We start from the raw sequence: 21,585 nt of genomic DNA on the forward strand, positions 1-21,585 counted from the left end.
AGGACTTGTGGTATTCACTTCTCAATCAAAAGTTGGGTGCACCTTGAACTTTGACCCAGCCGGAAGTTATTTGGTTTAGTACTACCTGGTGAACGTCTGGGCGTATTGTACAAATTTCGTACACACCACCAGCTACATATTATTTCCTACACGACATTTTTGTAAGCCATCTTACCTGCTTTTGAGCTATGTGCATTTCCTCGTCTCGTTATGTCGGAGATAATAGTCAAATTTTACATTATTTGAAGGTGGCCAATAATTAAAATACTAATTTTCATAAGATATTATTTTTACAAAACTCTTAAAACTTCCCATGGTATCAGACCTCACTTTAGTTCGGTCAGATACCATGAAAAGTTCTCCTTTTGTAAAAATGATATCTACCGAAAATTAGTAGTATTCTGTATATACCAGTCTGGAAATCATCAGATGAAACTGGGCAAGTGAAGTTACTAAATGGTCTTTGAAGTGATGTACCACTCATGGATGGAACAGGACATCTCCCCCCCCTAGTTAAATATGGGAAAATTCAACTTAAAACAAAAAACTGGCACAGCTATCCTATATATACTGATGGAAAGAAATAAAGGAACACATCAATTTGTAGACCAAATTTAATTTACTACTAGCATAGTAATGTCTGTATTTCATACCAAGTTGTAATGTGGGATTGAATGTCGGTATTGTTGAATGTACTGCCTATATGTTCTCGGTCAACTTCGGACAATATGAATTGATTTTTTTTATGCAGTCATTATTTCTTGTTGCTATCTGTGTGATCCTTTATTTTTTTCCATCAGTATATTTTAAATTTGAATCCCAATACTGAAGCCATACACAAAAATACACCTCGGCTATTGTGTGAAAAGTACAAAGAAAACAAACGAGCAGGAAAATGTGATAAATGTATTTGAAAACCATTCATTACAAACATGAATGTGGCAGTGCACATGAATGTGATGGCCTCTAGATGATAATTTCAAAACCGTACATGAAATGTAATGTTTCATTTACACAAGCAGACACATACAAAATGATACATGAAAATAAGTTAAAAATGAGTCGAGTCCACTCTAAATAATAAAAAGGCCAAATTTACAAAGGTCAATTTTTTTCTTATAAGCATGTTACTACAGATCTTTACAATGCTTAAACACCTGCTTTGAAGAAAAACAGATTTCGTAAATTCGACCTTAGACGACTGGCTTGTTTTATCCAATGTGTTGACATTTTACAATAACTCGAATAACCGGAACTTTAATACTACTTGGGGGATCAATATTGCAAATTATAGAACCTGCAGATACCACTTCTATCAAAGTGAAATGACATGGCACATTTGACATCTACAATGTGAACACCCCATTCATTTCACCGGGCCATATTATTCACATTCCAACACAAGTTAAAAAGTTTATTTTGTTTAACATTAGAGCACATTGACGTATTAATCATCAGCTATTGGACGTAAAACATTTGGCAATTTTTACTCTTTTGTTTGAGAGGAAACCAGCTACATTTTCAATTAGCAGCATTGGTGCGTTTATATGCACTTTCCTACAGACAGGACAGCACATACCATGACCAGACGTGGTGTACTGGTTGTGTGGAGGAAAAACCCAATAAAAGAATGGGTCCACTGAGAGGTTCGATCCTACGACGTAAGAATCGCGGGCGGGCGCTCTTCTGACTGAGCCCCTTCAAATAACAAATATTAAACTTGCTAACATTTCACATCAATATTTAGGGTGGTCATATTTGTAAATTGGTAATGCTTATAACAAAGGGAAAAAGATTCACTTATGACATCAACTGGTTATAAAATGGAAACTCATTTAAGCACATTACGTTTGTAAATGAAATTGATGATTACTTCCCTTAAATGTCCCACCCTCCCCATATACAACCACAAGTCCACCCCCACACAGTCCATGATTTTTATAAAGGTATCCTTGCTGATATTAACTTTGTTCACATGTTCATCAGCAGAACAATAGGACAGTGATCACTGCCCATGACACGTTTTCGAATGATGCTGTCGCACATGTGTTTTTTCAGTTTTTCCGACACTATGAAATAGTCCAGACGCCTGAAAATAAAAACAACTGAGATCAAAGCACTTGTTTTTACAATCTGTCAGAAAAGAATTTATGTTGAACCATCGGAGATGAAAATGACCTTTGGGGGTGGGGGTGGGGGTGGGGGGGGGGGGGGGGGGAGAGAGAGAGGGGGGAGGTAGGTGTGTGTGTTATTGTAAACTTTTCATGAATAACATTGACAGGAACCAATTTTGGAAAGCATTAAAATCGTCTGAGTGGCTGCATACGGTAAAAGCAAAGGCTATTTGCACCTTAGATGTAACATTTGGTCTAAAGAGCAACATCTTACTCCCATTGTCATAGTTACATGCATAAATAAATGTACTATCTAGATAGGAAGTAAACACCATTACATCTTAACAATACACAAGACTTATTGCTTTAATGCATTTAATGACCACTAAAAACAAAACATTAATAACAACCTTATAAGAAGCCCAGCAAAAAAAGAAAAAGAAAGAAGAGCTTTTAAATAATAAGCCCAGCAACTCTACATCACAAAACGTGTAATGTGAAATCCCAAATATCATTATTTAAATGTTTGCTTATATCAATCACTATTCAAGAAAATCATTAATGCATCAAAGACCCTGTACATACACAAGTTGTATTTTTTCTTGGATTCTTCTTGCCAGTAACAGATATCCGGTCTCCTCATATTTCCTTGTGACAAACATTCTAATTGCAGGCATCCTGTGATGCGCTTAACTAAAAACTATAAAACTGAATTTTAAACTCACCATCCAACATCTTTTGCTCTGTTGTTCATGAAATAAGCCCAAAACGTGTAAGCACCTTCTAGTTCTGGGTACAGTTCTCGGAATGAGTCGAAGAAGCCCTCCTTCAACAAATTGGTGAAACCTTCACGCTCCTCCTTAGTAAAACCAGCTGTTTTCTTGTTACTTTTGGGATTTTTCAAATCTAAAATAATAATATGTGAAAAACAATCATGTCTCAGTTTGTTCCAATTCAGGGTGTTCATTATGTTTGAAAGTAGGAATCTGGGGCCCAATTCAAAAAGGTCTCTTAGGCTCTACTAGACAACAAAGCATCCTCTTTGCAAGTCTTTTTGCATCGCACTTCGAGATCGCAAAGTTGCGAGAGTTTAGTGAATTAGATCCCTGTTTGACAAAAGTAGGTTGCTATATCTAATGAAGGAAGGTAGGAATGTTTTAAATAACTCAACACATTTTAATTACGGTTATATGGTCATGGACCACAAGGTAATGAGAAAACCTGCTGACAACACTCCATGGGCTATTCTTTTCAATTAGCAGTAAGAGATCTTTTATATGCACCACATCAAAGGCTTTGATATACTAAATGAAGAGCACTGGTTGGAATGAGAAATAGCCACTAGGTCCACTGATAGGAATTGATCCCAGACTGACAGACATCAGGTGAACACTTTAACACTGAGTTAGACAGAAATGCAGTTTTCAAGTTGCCAATTCAATCAAAAGTTAAAGTTTGTTTAACGACACCACTAGAGCACATTGATTTATTAAACATCGGCTATTAGATATCAAACATTTGGTAATTCTGACACGTAGTCATCAGAGGATACCAGTTACATTTGTCCTAATGCAGCAAGGGATCTTTTATATACTTTCCCACAGACAGGAAAGCACATACCACAGCCTTTGACCAGTTGTGGGGCACTAGTTGGAACAAGAAAAACCCCAATTAGTTGAATGGATCCACTGAGGTGGTTCGATCCTGTGATACAAGCACCTCAAGCGAGCATTTTACCAACTGAGCTAAATCCCACACCTTAATTCGATCAAAGGCTAAACTCAGTAGTAATGCAGCTATGTTAGAAACTTAACCAGGTAGATATTGTATGCCTGGAAGCCATACATACAGTTGATACTTTCAGCTTTTTGTTACAACGGTACAACACTCTTTCTGAATAAAACGGGCCTCCAAATTTTATGGAAACGATAGTTTTTGGTAGCATATCATTAACATGATGTCAAAATCACAGAACCAAAATTCTGTTACCCATTATTATGCAGTATAATCCATCATTACCATTATTACTGAAAAACAGTTTCCAATGATCACCGGAACTGAAAAATAGTTTCCAATGATCACCGGAACTGAAAAATAGTTTCCAATGATCACCGGAACTGAAAAATAGTTTCCAATAATCACAGGAACTGAAGAAGTGTTTCCCATAGAATTTCAAATACTAAGGCGTAATAAAATACACGTATAACAAAATATTTTATAAAAAATTTGCAGAAAACATCTTCAGTATTAAATACTTTGTAGGCAATATCATTTTTAATGTGATCTGGCTGGTCTTTAACAAGGCATTGCGTAAACATCTTTTTTACTAGAGTTAAAAACAAAAACATTGGTTGTCTGATACTGAAAAGTAAATCATACCAATGTCCAAATGTGCAACATTCAAGTCACCACATAACACAACTGGCTTTTTTTCATCAAGTTTTTTCAAATACGCCGTGAAATCAACGTCCCATTCTTTTGTTCTGTAAGCAAGTCGAGGAAGACCCCTCCCAGAATTTGGAACATCTGAAAAGATATTTACAACAGAAATACAAAAATCAAGCTGAAAACATTTAAGCTAAATGTTAACTGTACAAGTCTCAGTGAAATACTAGAAGTGGAACAGAACCAATATCACCCCTCATAGATACCTGGGCTTCTAGAATTTTTATAAAATCCTCTAGCCATGGGATCAGCGATTTAATTTTTTTTACTAGCCATGATTAAAAACTCACTAGCCCTACTTTACTTAATACAATTTCACTAATAGTAGCAATGGATATGTTACCCAAAGAGGGAGATAGAGATTAAAATCACTATAATTGGGGGGTGGGATGGAGGCAGGTTATTCATATTTACAAAATAACTTAAATGCAGCATTTGACAACTTGTGTTTCACTTGCCATTGGGCATTGGAATAGTAGTTATTTACTAGCCCAACATTGAATATTACTAGCCATGAGAGTGGGACTACCATAATCTAGAAGCCCTGAATACTCTTAAAATTAAAGTTTGTTTTGTTTAATGACACCACTAGAGTACAATGATTTATTAATCATCCCCTGTTGGATGTTAAACATTTGTAATTTTTTAATTGTAGTCTTAGAGGAAACCAGCTACATTTTTCCATTAGCAACATGGGATCTTTTATATGCACCTTCCCACAGACAGGACAGCAATTACCATGGCCTTTGATATACTAATGCACTGGTTGGGACTGAACAATTTTTAAAATGAGAGAATGGGTCCACTGAGGAGGTTGTTAGATCCTACAATGCTAACACTTCAGGCGAGTGTTCTACCAACTGACCTAGATCTCACCCCTTGTAATACTGTTAGCAGCAGATTTCATTTCATTTCAACTTATTTCCGCACTTATATCCAATTGAGGTTCAAGCACGCTGTCCTGGGCATACACCATAGCTATTTGTCCAGGACAGTGGGTTAGTTGTTAGTGGTTAGTAGGGCCTCCACGAGTCCAAAATATACTTGAAGGTCAAATCCGACTCGGACCAGAGTACCCACCATTTACTAGATGATAATGAAACTAGCATTGTGCATCTTAATTCCAGCGCTGAACATGGATGCCAAATCATGCTATTTTATTGCATTCTACACATTCGACTTTTGTTTTTCCTAAATGGCTCATAGCCCTGTAATGTATCTGGCGGCAAGCATATGGCAAAATGACGTAAACAATTTAATTAAATGAGATTGCTCTTCCTTGCATGGGTACTAGAGTCCTGTGAACGGACTCCAGTCTTGCTAGACTCGACCCGTGCTCGAGTACTCGTGGAGACCCTAGTGGTTAGTGAGAGAGAAGAGACTGTAGTGGTCTTACACCTACCCACTGAGTCGTTAAAACTCGCTCTGGGTTGGAGCTGGTACCAGGCTTCCAGAAGTGCATTAGGGGATGTTGTGAACACCACTGACAGAAGATGATAGCACCACTTCCAGAAGTTAATTTATAGATGCTTACAAAACCTTTTGAATCTGGACTAACACTCAAGCAATGCTGTAGATAACAAATAGCATAATTCAAGTTTGAAACTTTATGATTATTGTTGTAAGGACTCTTTACCCATGCCATCACCATCACACACACACAGACAAAAAAAGGAATAACATTAAAAAAAAAATTTTTTATTTACTCAACCAAGATCAAAAAAATATAAATATTTAGCTATCGTATATTTATTGAAACCCCCCAAGACATTGTAACAATATTGTAGACATTGTCTTGTTACTTACATGCAGTTACCATGAAGAACTTTTTAAACTCAGCAGTTATAACTCTTCCTTCCTTGTCATGCTTTGATATGCCTGAAAAAATATTAAAACATTTTTTAAAAAAACCAGTGGGTAATGTTTCAGATTTCATTAACTCTTTCACCACGACAGGCCGGTATACCGGCTTGCGATACCAGTGCCTCTCACCACGACAGGCCGGTTTAGCGGCTTGTAACACCTGTTCATATTTGGCGCCGAGTGACGCGTCAATATTATAATTAGACAAAATCTCGCGCGACCATAGCTGCCATGTGACACACTGTAATGGCTGCGCCCATGTTCTAGCGAATTTTGAATGAGTTTTTCCAAGTTTATACTGATATTCTGACTGTAATTAAACATGAACCGAGGTGACGAAATTTCGTCTGTTGAAAACAATGGTTGCGATTCAGATGACAGGTTTTCCGATGATGAAATGTGGGATAATATGGACTTTGGTGCATTTGATTTAATCGAGATTGGCGATCGTGAACGAAATGTCATTAAACATGGCAATTTAGAAGAAAATGATACCGATGACGAGTTACAAGATGACTTGCCACTGTTTTACCACGCGCCTGAGTTTACCTGGACACATGAGCCATGTTCGGTTACCTGCAGATCAACGTTTACTAAAAATCCGGGGCCCGTAAAAGTGTTTGACGCCATAGAGTACTTTTCGCTATTTTATTCCAATACAGTGTATGGAAATTTTTTGTAATTTACCAACATGAATGCCAAAAAAAAAGCGTGATACAGATCCTGCTAACAACAAAGGTGTGTGGTATGATATTTCTGTTGATGAAATGAAAGCTTAATTTTGCAAAAGCATTGTAAATATATATTTTAAAATTATAACTGGAATGTTAATTAATTAATTATCCAACAAGAAAAACATTTGTACTGGGGTTTTTTTAAAATTACCAGTCCTACCTACTCAAATAGGTGAGTAATATGCATAGTTTACCTGTAATTACCAGATTTATACCTGTTGAATCTAACATTTTTAAAGTATTATTTTTTTATCTAGACAGCCGTCCATTCACCTTTCTGGAAATGTATAGCCTATAACTAAAATTAATGATAAAACAAGTAGTTTTATCCTTTAACAAACATGATCATAAATCTGCTATTTAAACTCAGTGTGCAGGGAAGGTCAAGACTGTAAAACTTAGTGGTGAAAGAGTTAAGCACTTGTCGGATCTACAAAAATTGGAACGTATAAGACTAAAGTCATTCAGATTTAGATGTTCTCATAGTACAATTCGATCACATATAACAAGTCGGTGTGATTAATCGCATAATGAGACTTCCACTTTAACACTTTAGACCAATGTGTGTGAACTGGCAAAGTCAAAAATAGACTTGTCTTGCTATTTCTTTATTTTAATGTGTAAATAGTTACTCCCAGGGCTAGCTCTGCCACTCGCCAAATGCGAATTTTAATTAGGCGGGAAAAAAAAGTGTAATAAGTGATATTTTATTGAAAAATAGCTATAGTTTTTTGCATTTTTGAGATAATTTGGCGAAATTTTCTGATTACCCAGAGCTAGCCCTGACTCCAGTAGGTGTGTTATTCCACACCACAACATACCTAAATTATAATAATTATTATGCATGCATTATCATGTTGCTTATCAAAATTTTAAAAACAAAACATATTCTGACAAGAATTAATATTTGACACAAAATTTACCATTTACTGTCACTGTAAGATTAAAGTGAACATCAGAAACAATGAATGTTTTATGTTATCAATAGTTGCAGATTTATGGCATAACAAAAGTTAACTGACCTATTCCATAGTCCACATTAACTGGCTTCTCTTTGCAGTACAGACCGACTCCGGAATAGCCCTCCTGATCTGCCGAAGCCCAGTACGTATGATAACCGTCAACTTTACACTTGTCTGGAATGGTCTTCGAGTTGCACTTCGTTTCTTGTACACAGAATATGTCTGGATCTTCTTTTGTGATGTAAGATGGACCACCTTTCTGAAAGGTAAGGACATTATGTATGTTGAAAAGAATTAAATACAGTTTGTTTTAAAAATAATTATCACTAATTTATTATTTTTTGTAGGTACCCTTTTCCCACATTCTTCATTTCCTTAAAGAAAGCAAAACATTTAACAAAAATATTTTAAAAATATAAAATACTTTTAAATGTATTTTTAAAACTGAACAAAAACCTGCTTTGACAATTTCTTTGTTATACATAAAAAAACCTAGACTGATTTCGGCAAATGGTAAAAGTTACAAAATCTCACCATGTAAGCTTAAATAAAATACTAATTTTTAGACAAAAGTTCATTCAATCACACAACTATTTGACACATGCTTATATCTGCTGAAGGTTCATGTATAATGACAGCTGTCTTGGATACATGTGGTACATTTAACATGTTTAGAAAAATGTCCAATCTATTTCACCTCTAGACCTCTACGACATAATTTTGTAGAATCAAATGGAAATCTGCTTTTAACAAAAAACATGCATGAAATAACACAAACACATCACTAATGCTATAGTACATTGCTACAAAGAGTTAGAGAATCTCACATCCAACCACGCTCGAATTCCATTGACGTTCCATGAAGCAAATTTCAGGTTCCATTTGCAGCCGTCTGTAGTTTTAGCCTCTGAAGTAAAGTCAGAATCATCTACAGAGACCTGGGGCTGCACTTTCTTTCCATTTTTTACTTTGGGTTGATCACTCTCTCCTGCTGAAGCCTGCCCCAAAATAAATACTGGTTACTTTAAAAAAAAAAAAAACATAAAACACTAGGGCCCCCAAGAGTCCAAAATATTGGGCTTGAGTACCCGAGAGTCAAACTCGACCGGACCCAAGTACCCGACACTTACACTAGATGATGAGACTAAGAAATAAAGTAAAATATTGGGCTTGAGTACTCGAGAGTCAAACTCGACCCGGACCCAAGTACCCGACACTTACACTAGATGATGAGACTAAGAAATAAAGTAAAATATTGGGCTTGAGTACTCGAGAGTCAAACTCGACCCGGACCCAAGTACCCAACACTTACACTAGATGATGAGACTAAGAAATAAAGTAAAATATTGGGCTTGAGTACTCGAGGGTCAAACTCGACCCGGACCCAAGTACCCGACACTTACACTAGATGATGAGACTAAGAAATAAAGTAAAATATTGAGCTTGAGTACTCGAGAGTCAAACTCGACCCGGACCCAAGTACCCGACACTTACACTAGATGATAATGAGACTAAGAAATAAAGTAAAATATTGGGCTTGAGTACTCGAGAGTCAAAGTCGACCCGGACCCAAGTACCCGACACTTACACTAGATGATGAGACTAAGAAATAAAGTAAAATAGCATTAAATGCATCTTAATTCCAGAGCTGTACATGGATGACAAATCATGCCATTGTATTGCATATCACACATTTTCATAGCCCTATAATGTAACCGACTAAAAGTACAGTGAAACCCCCCACCTAACGACCACCCCGATTCTAAGACCACCCCACTAAACAGACCACTTTTTAGAAGACCGGAATATTTCCTTCATATTTAATAGTAAAAATTACCCGGTATTCAGACCACCCCGCTATTGCGGATTACGACCAGTAAAGTCAGTCCCGATCGTCGTTCTGCATATATTTCGACCCCGCCAGTGCAACCAAATTACGATATCATTATCTCATATTTGTTCATTCCCAAGGCTGTTCAACAATAACTGATCTAAATTTAATGCTTGCTTTGTTTTAGCCAAGACTGGAACAGGTAACAGGAAGTAAAGTAAACACCAATGATCTGTCTTTTGAAATGAATTAAAACTGTTAAAGAGAGATACACGTTTAAGTCGTTGAAAAACCACCCATCGCAATCTGTTCATATAACCAACTTTCAGTTTCCGGAAAACATTGTCAACTGATTAATATTAATGAAGCGATGTAACGCGCTGATTGGCTGCAAGCCAGTCATCAGACTCTAGAGCCGACACTCATTCGGATTACGAGAACAGGCATTCCACGCGTCAATTAAATAGCATTGTAACCAATAAACTGTCTATACAAATTGCAATAGCCATTCCAGCGGCAAGTCACTATAATCACGTTTGATGTTGAAAGAAACGATACAGGTCAGAAGTCGGCATGACACGTGTTTAATGCTTATGTACCTGTTGTTCGAAGATACAGCCTAAATCTACCAAGTCTAATAAAATGTGTTAATGATAATTAGGACACAATAGAATAAATTTACCGACTAATTCACTAGGAAACAAAAGAAGTGTTGTTATCCGTTATTGAGATGTGTAATGACTGAGGCCACAAAGTGAGTTGTGTTTTTGGGTTTTTTGACCCTGGCGAAGTGAGGTAAATGGTAAACACTACGAATGCCGTATTTCTTCCGTTATATCGGCAGAGGTAATATCAACGTTTGAAATGGGAACCCCCAAAAAGGGTAAATCACGCTGTGAATTGACTTTGAAACAAAAAGTTACTTTAATAAATGACAGTCCAGGAAAAAGTCAACGCACGCTTGCAGAGAAATTCTGTATCGGAAAAACTCAAGTACAGTTAATATTGAAAAGAAAGGCAGAGATTTTGGATGGCTACGAGAAAAATAAAGATAATGATCGAAAACGTTTATGTGTACGTTCTCCCGTAGAACAGCTGAATATATTAATGTGGGAATGGTTTCAATGCATGCGTGGTTAAGATGTACCGATTTCAGGCCCCATGTTAAAAATGAAAGCTTTGAAATATGCAACTGAACTTGGAATTGCAGAAAGTGAGTTTAAGGCTTCAAATGGCTGGTTAAAGAGATTCAGATATAGCCTTTGGAATAATCAGTGGAGAAAGTGCCAGCGTTTCAGACAAGGATGTCGCGAAGTGGATGGAAAAGTTGCCTGACAATGTTTCGGGTTACGCTTCGTGTGACATTTATAACATGGACGAGACTGGACTGTTTTATCGGGCTCTACCTGACAAAACATTACGAGTACGGGGTGAAGAATGCAAAGGTGGCAAAAAATCCAAAGATCGAATAACTGTAGCCGTGTGTGTAAATATGGAAGGTCACTTCGACAAGCCACTTGTGATTGGAAAGGCAGCTAAACAACGTTGTTTTCGGAACATAAACGTTGCCCGTCTTCAAGTGACATGGAAATCGAACAAGAAAGCCTGGATGACAGGATTCCTGTTCACAGAATGGATAAAGGACTTTGATAAACGCATGAGACTATCAAAACGTAAGGTTTTACTTCTTCTTGATAATGCCACTTCACATGCCAGTACAAAATTAACAAACGTGAAAGTCTTGTTTCTTCCTGCCAATACAACGTCGAAATTGCAGCCACTAGACCAAGGCATTATCCAGGCTATGAAGATGGGTTATAGAAAACGGCTTCTCAGATCAGTGATAGCTCGACTGGACAGTGAAGAAAATGTCAGCTCAGCTGATATTGCAAAAAGTGTATCTGTGTTGGATGCTGTACAGTGGTTGAAAGCTGCAGTTAAAGATGTGAGAACGGAAACTGTGAAGCGATGTTTTGCAAAGGCTGGTATTCGCAGTGCTGCCACGCCAACAAATGAAGATGATGATCCCGATGATGATGTGCCCCTAAGTGAACTTCGTTAGCTAGTTGTCATGGCAAATGGTAGACTTGAGATAGATGATCCCATGAGTGTTGAGGAATATTCAAACATGGTATTTGATTTGCCCGTTTGTGAGAATTTAGAAGAAGACCGGGAGGATACACTGGTGCACAGAATCAATGGAAAGGAAAGTGAGGAAAATGTGGAACCATCTGTAAATGACAGGGACGATGACGACAAAACTGAGGCTTGATTAGCTTGATTACCAACCACCAAGATGCGCTTAAGTGGCTAAGAGAGATTAGTATGTTCTGGCTGACAAAAGAAATTGATGGTGTCCCAGAATTGATGCAGAAAGCACAAGAGGAACTTGAAACTCGGGCTGTTCATGTTAAGTGTTCATCTAAGCAGTCAACAATAGACACGTTTTTCAACTAAGATCCAGAGTTCACACATGCATACTGATTGACTTCATATACATGTACATTTTTAATTTTCATTTTCTTAGTGCTCAGTTATATTGTACGGTTCATTTCATGTTGACAAATATATTATGTAATTCAAATAAATATTTGTAATGCATTTCTTTTGTTTGTTTTTTTTATCACTTTATACACAACACAATTAAAATTTTAAAAACCTTCTAAATGTTAGTAATTCGGTAATAGGACCACCCCACTATTAAGACCAATTTTCATAAGACCCACAGGTGGTCTTAATAGAGGAGTTTCACTGTATATGGCAAAATTACATAAAAATATAATTAAATGAGTGCTCTTCCTTGCACGGGTACTCGAGTCTTGCTAAAATCGGCCCATGCACTCGTGGAGACCCTATAAAACACAGGCTGATATAACTCTCTATCAGCTCAAAACAAGCATTTTGCAAGTTGTGTTTCAACTTTTATTTTCAAATATTTTTTTACCATATGCATATATATGTTAAAATAAAAAGGACAGTTTAGTTAACATAATTAGTTTTTTTAACAAATGGTGTTACCACTAGGTACAGATCAAGGTCAATAGTCATATTACTACAGCTGGGTGGTATACTGTTTGGTATTAGTATCAAGTCAATACTGATTTACTGTACCAATCATATTTCAAAATACCAAAAGCACTAACAATATATCCGACGAACACAAAATAGCTGAAAAGAAGAGATGAAAGGCTTGTGTATGGAATTTAATTTTATTTAGATGAAATTTGTGGGCGAGACTCAATTCAGACATGCACTTAAAGCAGAGTATACCGAAAATACAGCTCCATATCGGTATTGTATCACTAGCGAATACTGTACCGATACTGAGGTAAATCACCCCCAAAAACACTAATACTGAACCTGACATTTCGAAAGCGCACAGCTCTACAAATTACAACTGTTAAAGTTTTTATTCTTAAGCATATATGTATACATGTACATATAGGTATTTCCATCTTTCATATCAAATAGTTTGTACATGGCATGGTACAGCCAACATTATTTCTTTCGCATGCAATTAATAGAAAAAATCTTGGTCAGTTTAAAGTACATGTAGTCAAATAAAGTGACATACATCAAGGTTTTAGATCCTGTTCAGGTGGAGACATTTTAAATAAATGTTTTCATCACTTTGTAAATGGACTGGATATAAAAAGGAGGTGGTTCATAACTGAAGCACTATGTTTCATGTTACAATTATAACTGTGTTATATATATATCCCTATATTATAAAAAAACTTTGAAAATATATATGAAGTTATCTCTATTTTTCAAAATGTTCGACTCAACAAGTTTTGTACAATCTTAAATTTTTCCAACCTCAACTCATAAAGAGGGCTTCTAGAATAGTTACAAAATCCACTAGCCATGTGAACAGTGATTTTAAAATTTTACTAGCCACGATTAAAAATTCACTAGCCCAACTTTACTTAACACAATTTTACTAATAGTAATAATTAGATATACTACTCAAAAGAATTTAAGGGTCAAAAATTTATAACCAAATAAGTTTCAGAGTGTATTAGATTGATGATGTAAACTACACCAAAAATTTAATTTATTGTTCCATATTTACAAAAAACCACAAATAAACGTCACTGTATACAAGAAAGTCACATGACATGCTGTCAAAGCTGAAGGTTGTCAAACATGGATTTTACACATTAGAACATCCGTTTAATAGTGTGTGAATCCACCCCTGGCGCGAATACACTCGACACATCGTTGCCTCATGCTGTTGATCAGACGTCTGAAGAACTCTTGGGGAATGGCCTGCCACTCTGCCATAAGAAGTTGACCCAGATCATGAAGGTTGGCCGGAGGGGCATGGTTATCCCGAACTCTCCGGCCTAATTCGTCCCAGGCGTGCTCTATTGGGGCCAAGTCAGGCGAATATGCTGGCCAATCCATCCTGGCGATACCTTGTTGTCTGAGAAAGTCCGTTACCACCCTGGCGCGGTGGGGTCTGGCATTGTCATCCTGCAGAACTGCCCCGCCGCCAATCTGCTGAAGGCCTGGGAGAACCAACGGCCGGATAATCTCATTCATATAGCGGATTCCATTCAGATTGCCATCCACCACATAGAGGGGGGTCCTGTGGTGGATAGAGATGCCGCCCCACACCATGACGCTGCCACCACCGAACCGGTGACGTTGTCTAACGTTAACGTCAGCGAAGCGCTCCCCAGGACGTCTGTAGACATGAACCCGACCGTCGTTGAACTGGAGACTAAACCTGACCTCATCAGTGAACATCACTCGACCCCACTGAACACGTTGCCACCGCAGATGAAGTGTGCACCAGTGACGTCTGGCCGTTCTGTGACGTGGTAGGAGTGGTGGTCGAACAGCCTGGCGACGGCAGCGTAGATTTTTGGCTCTCAGACGATTGCGTATGGTTTGATCAGACACTCGAGTTCCAGTTGCAGTCCGCAGATTGTCACGTAATCGGCATGCAGTGGTTGTGCGTTGACGTAGAGCCATATTGGTGATGTAGCGGTCATCTCTATTTGTAGTGCTTCGGGGTCTTCCCGAACGTGGACAATTTCGAACAGAATTCGTTGCTTGGTACCGTTGCCACAGTCGGCCAACGACACTCTGACTGACACCAAGTCTCAGAGCAACATTTCTTTGCGTATTGCCATCCTGAAGCCAAGCAATAGCCCTTCCTTGATCTTCGATAGTCAATTGACGTCGTACCATTGTCGAATTTGGAGTGTGCACCGTACACGAATGCAAGCTCCAATTATACGGAAATTCAGCATTGGGAACATGGAATACACATGCAAAGCGTGCAAATGAAGCGCTTTGTGAAAAAGCAAGTTATGGGCACTTAGCAGACCTTTCGCTTTCACCCTAATTTATGTGCAAATGTAAGCATGTTTTCGCCATTAGAACTAGTCGACAGTGTCAATGACAGTGGATTTTAATTTATTTATTGGTTGCTTAGACCCACTTTCGTCAAAATGGAACAATACCATGCGTGACATTATGGTCTAGCTAATATAATTGACATTCAGAAACTAATGTCGAAAATATCTGACCCTTAAATTCTTTTGAGTAGTATATGTTACCTAGAGAGGGAGATAGCGATTAAAAACAATATGATTGGGAGTGGGGTTGGGGGCAGCATTTGACAACTATTATTTCACCAGCCGTCGGGCATGGCAATAGCACTTACTTACTAGCCCAACACTGAATATCACTAGCCATGGGAGTGGGGCTCCCGTAATCTAGAAGCCCTGTTGAAAGGCCATTTTCATCCACCAGAAATATAGAGTTCTATACCACTACCCAGTTCACCGAGTCAATCTGACAATGAAGGATTTAAACACAAGTAAACTCACGTCCTCATCAACTGCTTTTGTCTTCTTTGCTTTCTTTTTTGCTGGTTCCTAAAGAAAATAAAACACTTTCAAGTCAATAAACATCAATTTACATGTACATCATATCAACATTTACTTGTCATTATATAATAATATACAGCCATTGAAATTTTAAAACTAGATTGCAACTCTGTAACTTAAAGCCGCACACCCTAGTTCCATCCAGCGAAAATAAATTATAATTTGGTTAATCTACAAACCTGTAACACACTTAGATCACGTTTTTATCAAATGGAGTGAAAAAGCAGGTTTTATATCGATAAATACCATGGGAATCCCCATGTCCCAATTGCTTGAAATAATTTTGAAAGTTAGTATTCTGATGTCACCGGTAGATGTCGCTTGAAGCACAACAATGCCTACGTCACGACAAATTTCACAGACTTTGGGGTGCGTTCGTTTCACGTCTCCTGGACATGTTCCAACTGTTCTGTCCTGGTCTTATCCCTAGAGGCACTGATTTTCCGGAATCGCGGAAATACCTATCTGAAACGGAATTCCCGATTTTTTTCCAAAACATTATTTAACTTTAAATAGCGCATTTGATTAATTAAAAATTATTTTTCGCACTAGAAACTATGGACACCGACATCTGCCTGTGCTACGCTATGACACTAGTACCTTTGTATGTTACGCCAAATGTAGAGTATCTAGACGTTTTACCAGTCATGTTTTCTTCACTTATTCCCGGCGATTTAACGGGAAAAACCGAACATTGTGAGCTAAAATTGTCTGATATTTACTCAAGTGAAAGATATGTTATGTTTGCTTATTAATTTTTAACATTTGCGGCATTGCCATATTTCCGATCTCACAAAGGAATGCAGTAATTGCATATTGTATGCCAGGCTTTGTTCAAAATAAATTATACAAGGGAAGTGGTTTATAGTGTGATCGTTTGTAATTATTTTCCCGATCATATCGTAAAGAAAACCGAAAATGTCCGAAGTCTGTGTCGTGGCGTATTCGTGTTTAAATTTAAACCAAAAATAAATACAAACTACTGAAATGTTTTACCTCATTGCATATTTATTTTACACCAGCAATTAATTGTGCGGTGTGTGTGTGTGTGTGTGAAACAAAAACAGAATTTGTTTAATACTGAAACAAAAAAAAACGGAATTTGTAACATTATGAAACGGAAAAGGGAAAAATTGTTTAAGGGTTTGTAACGTTTTGTATTGAGACACTTACTTGTCTGAACTTTATTGTTACTGAAAATGTTCACGAACTGTGAAGAAAAATCTCACAAATGAACAACAACAAATCGGATGTTTATTGCGCGAACCGTGCACGAGAAAACAAACCGAACCAAAATGATAACGGTCACGTGATATACCAACGTCTGTGGCATTGAAATGGAAATATCCCCTCTAAAAATAGATTGGACCTCGCTTGCTTAACGGTTTTTTCTAGAAAACACGTTTCGTGAAAAAATTCAAAAAAGGCATTTCGTGGTTTTACAAACATCAGGATTACCAAAAAGCACTTCAGGTGAATGGAAATGTGTATTCTAAATAATAAAATGTAAGTAAAGTGCAATTTTATTTGTGAAAAATGGGGTTTAATAGCGAAAAACAACGCCGTAATGGTTAACAAATAAACGTAACTAGGGTGTGTCCCTTTAAACCAACCAAACTTCTAATAATTGGCCCGATTCACATTTTATCCAGTCATATTATTATAATAATATTAATCCAAGTTGTATCAATAAACAGAATTAATCTCACATCTGTTCCAGCTTCATCAGTCTTGTGGTCTCTCTTCTCTGTCGGTTCCTACAATAATAAAATATATTCATATATACATATGTGTAAGATGGAATACAAAAATGGTATTTAATTAGTAAAATATATAATTGCATGTTTTACACACACATGTACATGTAGAAGTTAATATGGGACACCAGTTTTAAACAGAATGTTGTATGTGGACTATGTACATAAATTTCCAACCAGTGCATCAAAACTGGTATTTCAAAAACTGTAGTATGTGCTGTCCCATCTGTGGGAAAGTGCATATAAAAGATCCTTTGATGCTAATGGAAAACTGTAGTGGAATTCAGCTAAGACTATATGGCAGAATTAACAGATGTCTGACATCTAATAATATTATTATATTAGAACTTTTGAAGCAAATTTCAGATTTTCCCCTTTTATTTTAAATGAGTGGAGGGGATATTTTGCAACCATTTTTCATTTCCTTGACCCAACTCAAAATTCTATTGTCATCAGAATTTTATTCGCTAATCTAAATATAATTCCGATAACAAAACAATCAGTTAGCAGGTGAAAATCGTGTGGACAAAGTTGTGATTACCTACGATGGTGAAATACTGTCCTCTGGTAACTATACAGAATGGTGTCGCACGTCCTGGGCTGCTAGAATTGTTATAAAAATCCACTAGCCATGGGATAAGCAATTTATAAAACTTACTAACCATGATAAAAAATTAACTAGCCCTACTTTAATTAAATACCATTTTACTAATAAGAATAATCGGATATATCACCTAAAGAGGGTTTGTTTGTTTGTTTTATTTAACGACGCCACTAGAGCACATTGATTTTTTTATGTTATCATCGGCTATTGGACGTCAAACATATGGTCATTCTGACACTGGGTTTTTTAGAGGAAACCCGCTGTCGCCACATAGGCTACTCTTTTATGACAGGCAGCAAGGGATCTTTTATTTGCACTTCCCACAGGCAGGATAGCACAAAACATGGCCTTTGTTGAACCAGTTATGGATCACTGGTCGGTGCAAGTGGTTGACACCTACCCATTGAGCCTTGCGGAGCACTCACTCAGGGTTTGGAGTCGGTATCTGGATTAAAAATCCCGTGCCTCGACTGGGATCCGAACCAGTACCTACTATCGTGTTAGGTTGACCTGGGCGTACAGGTTCTAAGTCCTTGTAACAATAAACAATAAGAACACGACACTTTTAGTATGCTGCAAGGTTTAATATCTTAGACTACCATTCCATGCCTGGGGTAACTCCCCGTATGTACTTCTGTATTGAATCCCTAACTATGTTAGATGCTCTCTAACCGTACACCTACCAGCATGTAGACCGATGGCCTAACCACGACGCCGGTCACCTAAAGAGGGAGACAAACTTTAAAACCCTTAGATGGGGTGTGTGTGTGTGTGTGTGTGTGTGAATATGTCACCTAAAGAAGGAGAGAGCTTTAAAACCCTTAGATGGGAGGGGGGGGCCAAGATATTCATATTTACCAAATAGACTTAAATGCGGCATTTGACAACTTTTTATTCACTAGCCATCAGGCATGGAGATAGTAGTTATTTATTTGCCCAACATTGAATATCACTAGCCATGGGAGTGGGACTACCATAAATTAATCTAGCCATAATCTAGAGGCCCTGACATCTGAAAGCAGTCGTATCACTGCAGTACTCACATCACCTTCAGCTGTATCAGTCTTCTTTGTACGTTTGCTCTGTCAAAGAAAACAATTATAATAAATTTGTAACTATCTACAGACTCACAAAAGTTCAATCATTCTGAACCAATGTTTTAACTTGTCCAAATCACCTTATTTTTGGCCATAAAAAATACATTATTAATTCACCTGCTAAATAAGCTGCACACAACATGTCTGGAATAACTGCTACTTGGACAACTTAGTTTACAAGTTACAAAGTTGTCCACGAAAAGCTCCTTATTTCAGGACGACCTATACCAAGATCTCGAATTCTACTCCTATTATTAAAAAAAACATTTTTAAAGGGACATACCTTAGTTTTAACCCGTGAAAATTAACACGCAGTTTAGTTAATCTACAAACCTGTAACTCATTTGGATAAAGTTACAATTGAGTGAAACATGAGTCTGTGACTTTGAAATGGTGAAATACTCTAAAATAGACTAAAACTCTACTCCATAACTTCTCAGATGCGTACGTGTGCATTTTTAAAAATATGACAAATGCATTTTGTGATATTAAAACCCCCCAGAATGACCAACAACACTAATTTAAGTAATTAGCATGTACGAAAATTGATAATCTAAACAATAAAATCTAAGTAAAGTATGATTTAAACTATCAAAAATGGATATAATAGTCAAAAATATGTTGGTTTAAATGATATTTATTAGCAAATCAAATTTGGGATTGGCCAACAGGCAAGTGCCTATTTAGTATATTAAGGCCTCTCCCTACATTTAACAAATATACATGTTATACATCAAGATGGCTAGAACACTATTACAATAAAGATAACACGGATAGTTGGGGGAATAGAAGAGAGGAGTGTGTAGAAGAAACAATGAATAAATAGCAAACAGAATGGTTAAATGGTTAATTGATCTCAAAATGCTTACTATAAATAAGAAAATTCAGTTAAAAATGTTTAAAAACTATTGTTACTATTTGTCCCTTTAAGGGCATATACTAGTGGGCAGCGTTTCTGCCAGAAAGAAATATTTGAGTATGGTGCTATGGAGTTGAATGCAACTACATTCAACTGGGGTATGGTTATCCTTTTTACTGACACCCCCCCCCCCCCCCCCAAACTCCTTTGTTTCACTGAAACTTTTAAGTTGGGAACAATGACCATATTTTAAACAAAAATGTGTTGTTGGGGACATAAATGTAGTTTATCTAAAGATAATCATATTAATAATGTAAAAATAATATTAACTGTGGCAGTCTCAAAGATAAAATATTAGTATTTTGACTGGTCCGTGCATAAACCTGATCCGTGTTTTACTATACTTTGACAACAGACCGGTATCATTCATATAATAATATATATATATATATATATACATAAATCTTACAGCCTTCGCTTTTCTTGGTGGCATTTTGTAAGTACTTAAGGATGATTCCACCAAATAATAAAACTGTTGTGAAAAAAACTGCGTGCGAAGCGACTGAAAACAAGCCGTGATCACAAACCCACAGGGAGAAAACGCCATAATTCCTCCGCCATTGTTGTGGCTGACAAATAGTTCTTTCTTGTTGTTAATATATTGATTCTAAAGAGGCTTCAGTTTCACATTTTTGCTTATATTCCACATTACTTACATGTACAAAGTTTATTTGTAATTAATACAATGAAAAAACTTGCAGAAAACGTTATGTTTTTATCTACAATTGAAATGAAATGGCGGGAAATCTAAAAACATCAAAGCGAGTCAGGTAAGGTCAGGTCATAGGGTTTTACTTGCACATTCAGAACAAGCTGTTGTAGCGCACGCCCGTCGTGGGCACAATCCTCCGTCCATGACAGGAAAGGTGGGGGGAGGGGAGAGGAGGGACCGCCTGCACTGGCAGGTGCAAGGGAGCACCAGCAGCCCGATCGAATCGGTAGCAGGCGGGTGGGGGTGGTGATGGTGCTATGGAATTTTGAATGGAGCCGTTAATGCCAAAGAGAAAGGGGTGCGCAATTTTGATTGAGGAAATTTGGTGCAATTTTGAACGGTCGGTCGAAAGGTAAATGGCAGAGCTAATATTGGTTTTGATATTATTGAATCGAGAGTAGCTCGTTAATTATAGACCTCTATGATGCTGGGTGTCTCCCTAGGTTGCCCATAGGGCCCTTATAAAGGACCTGACCGCTTCTGGTCGTGGCATGACAACCCAGGGGAGACTCGTGCAATTGTGTAGTTGACACTGGCAGGCAAGGCAGTCGTTCCGGGTTGGTCGACGTGATGTTGTTGGCGTAGTCCTCCTCTTTAGTGTCACCAAGAACAAGTTATCACCAGCAGCAAGTATTGGGGGT

General features: G+C 37.4%; 1 protein-coding gene across 1 annotated transcript; it reads right to left on the reverse strand.

Annotated features, from left to right (window-relative positions):
• Positions 1-892: 892 nt before the first annotated feature.
• LOC121370325 (DNA-(apurinic or apyrimidinic site) endonuclease-like) lies at positions 893-20,778 on the reverse strand. Its single transcript, XM_041495473.1, has 10 exons — positions 20,642-20,778; positions 19,260-19,298; positions 17,565-17,612; positions 15,796-15,843; positions 8,946-9,116; positions 8,179-8,377; positions 6,366-6,437; positions 4,494-4,640; positions 2,840-3,020; positions 893-2,089 (listed from the first exon to the last, which is right to left on the reverse strand). Exons 1-10 carry the CDS (start codon positions 20,663-20,665, stop codon positions 1,972-1,974), a joined length of 1,047 nt encoding a protein of 348 aa, XP_041351407.1. The 5' UTR covers positions 20,666-20,778; the 3' UTR covers positions 893-1,971.
• Positions 20,779-21,585: the final 807 nt, after the last annotated feature.

This window comes from Gigantopelta aegis, chromosome 4 (assembly GCF_016097555.1).
Source record: "Gigantopelta aegis isolate Gae_Host chromosome 4, Gae_host_genome, whole genome shotgun sequence".
Taxonomy (NCBI): Eukaryota; Metazoa; Mollusca; class Gastropoda; order Neomphalida; family Peltospiridae; genus Gigantopelta; species Gigantopelta aegis.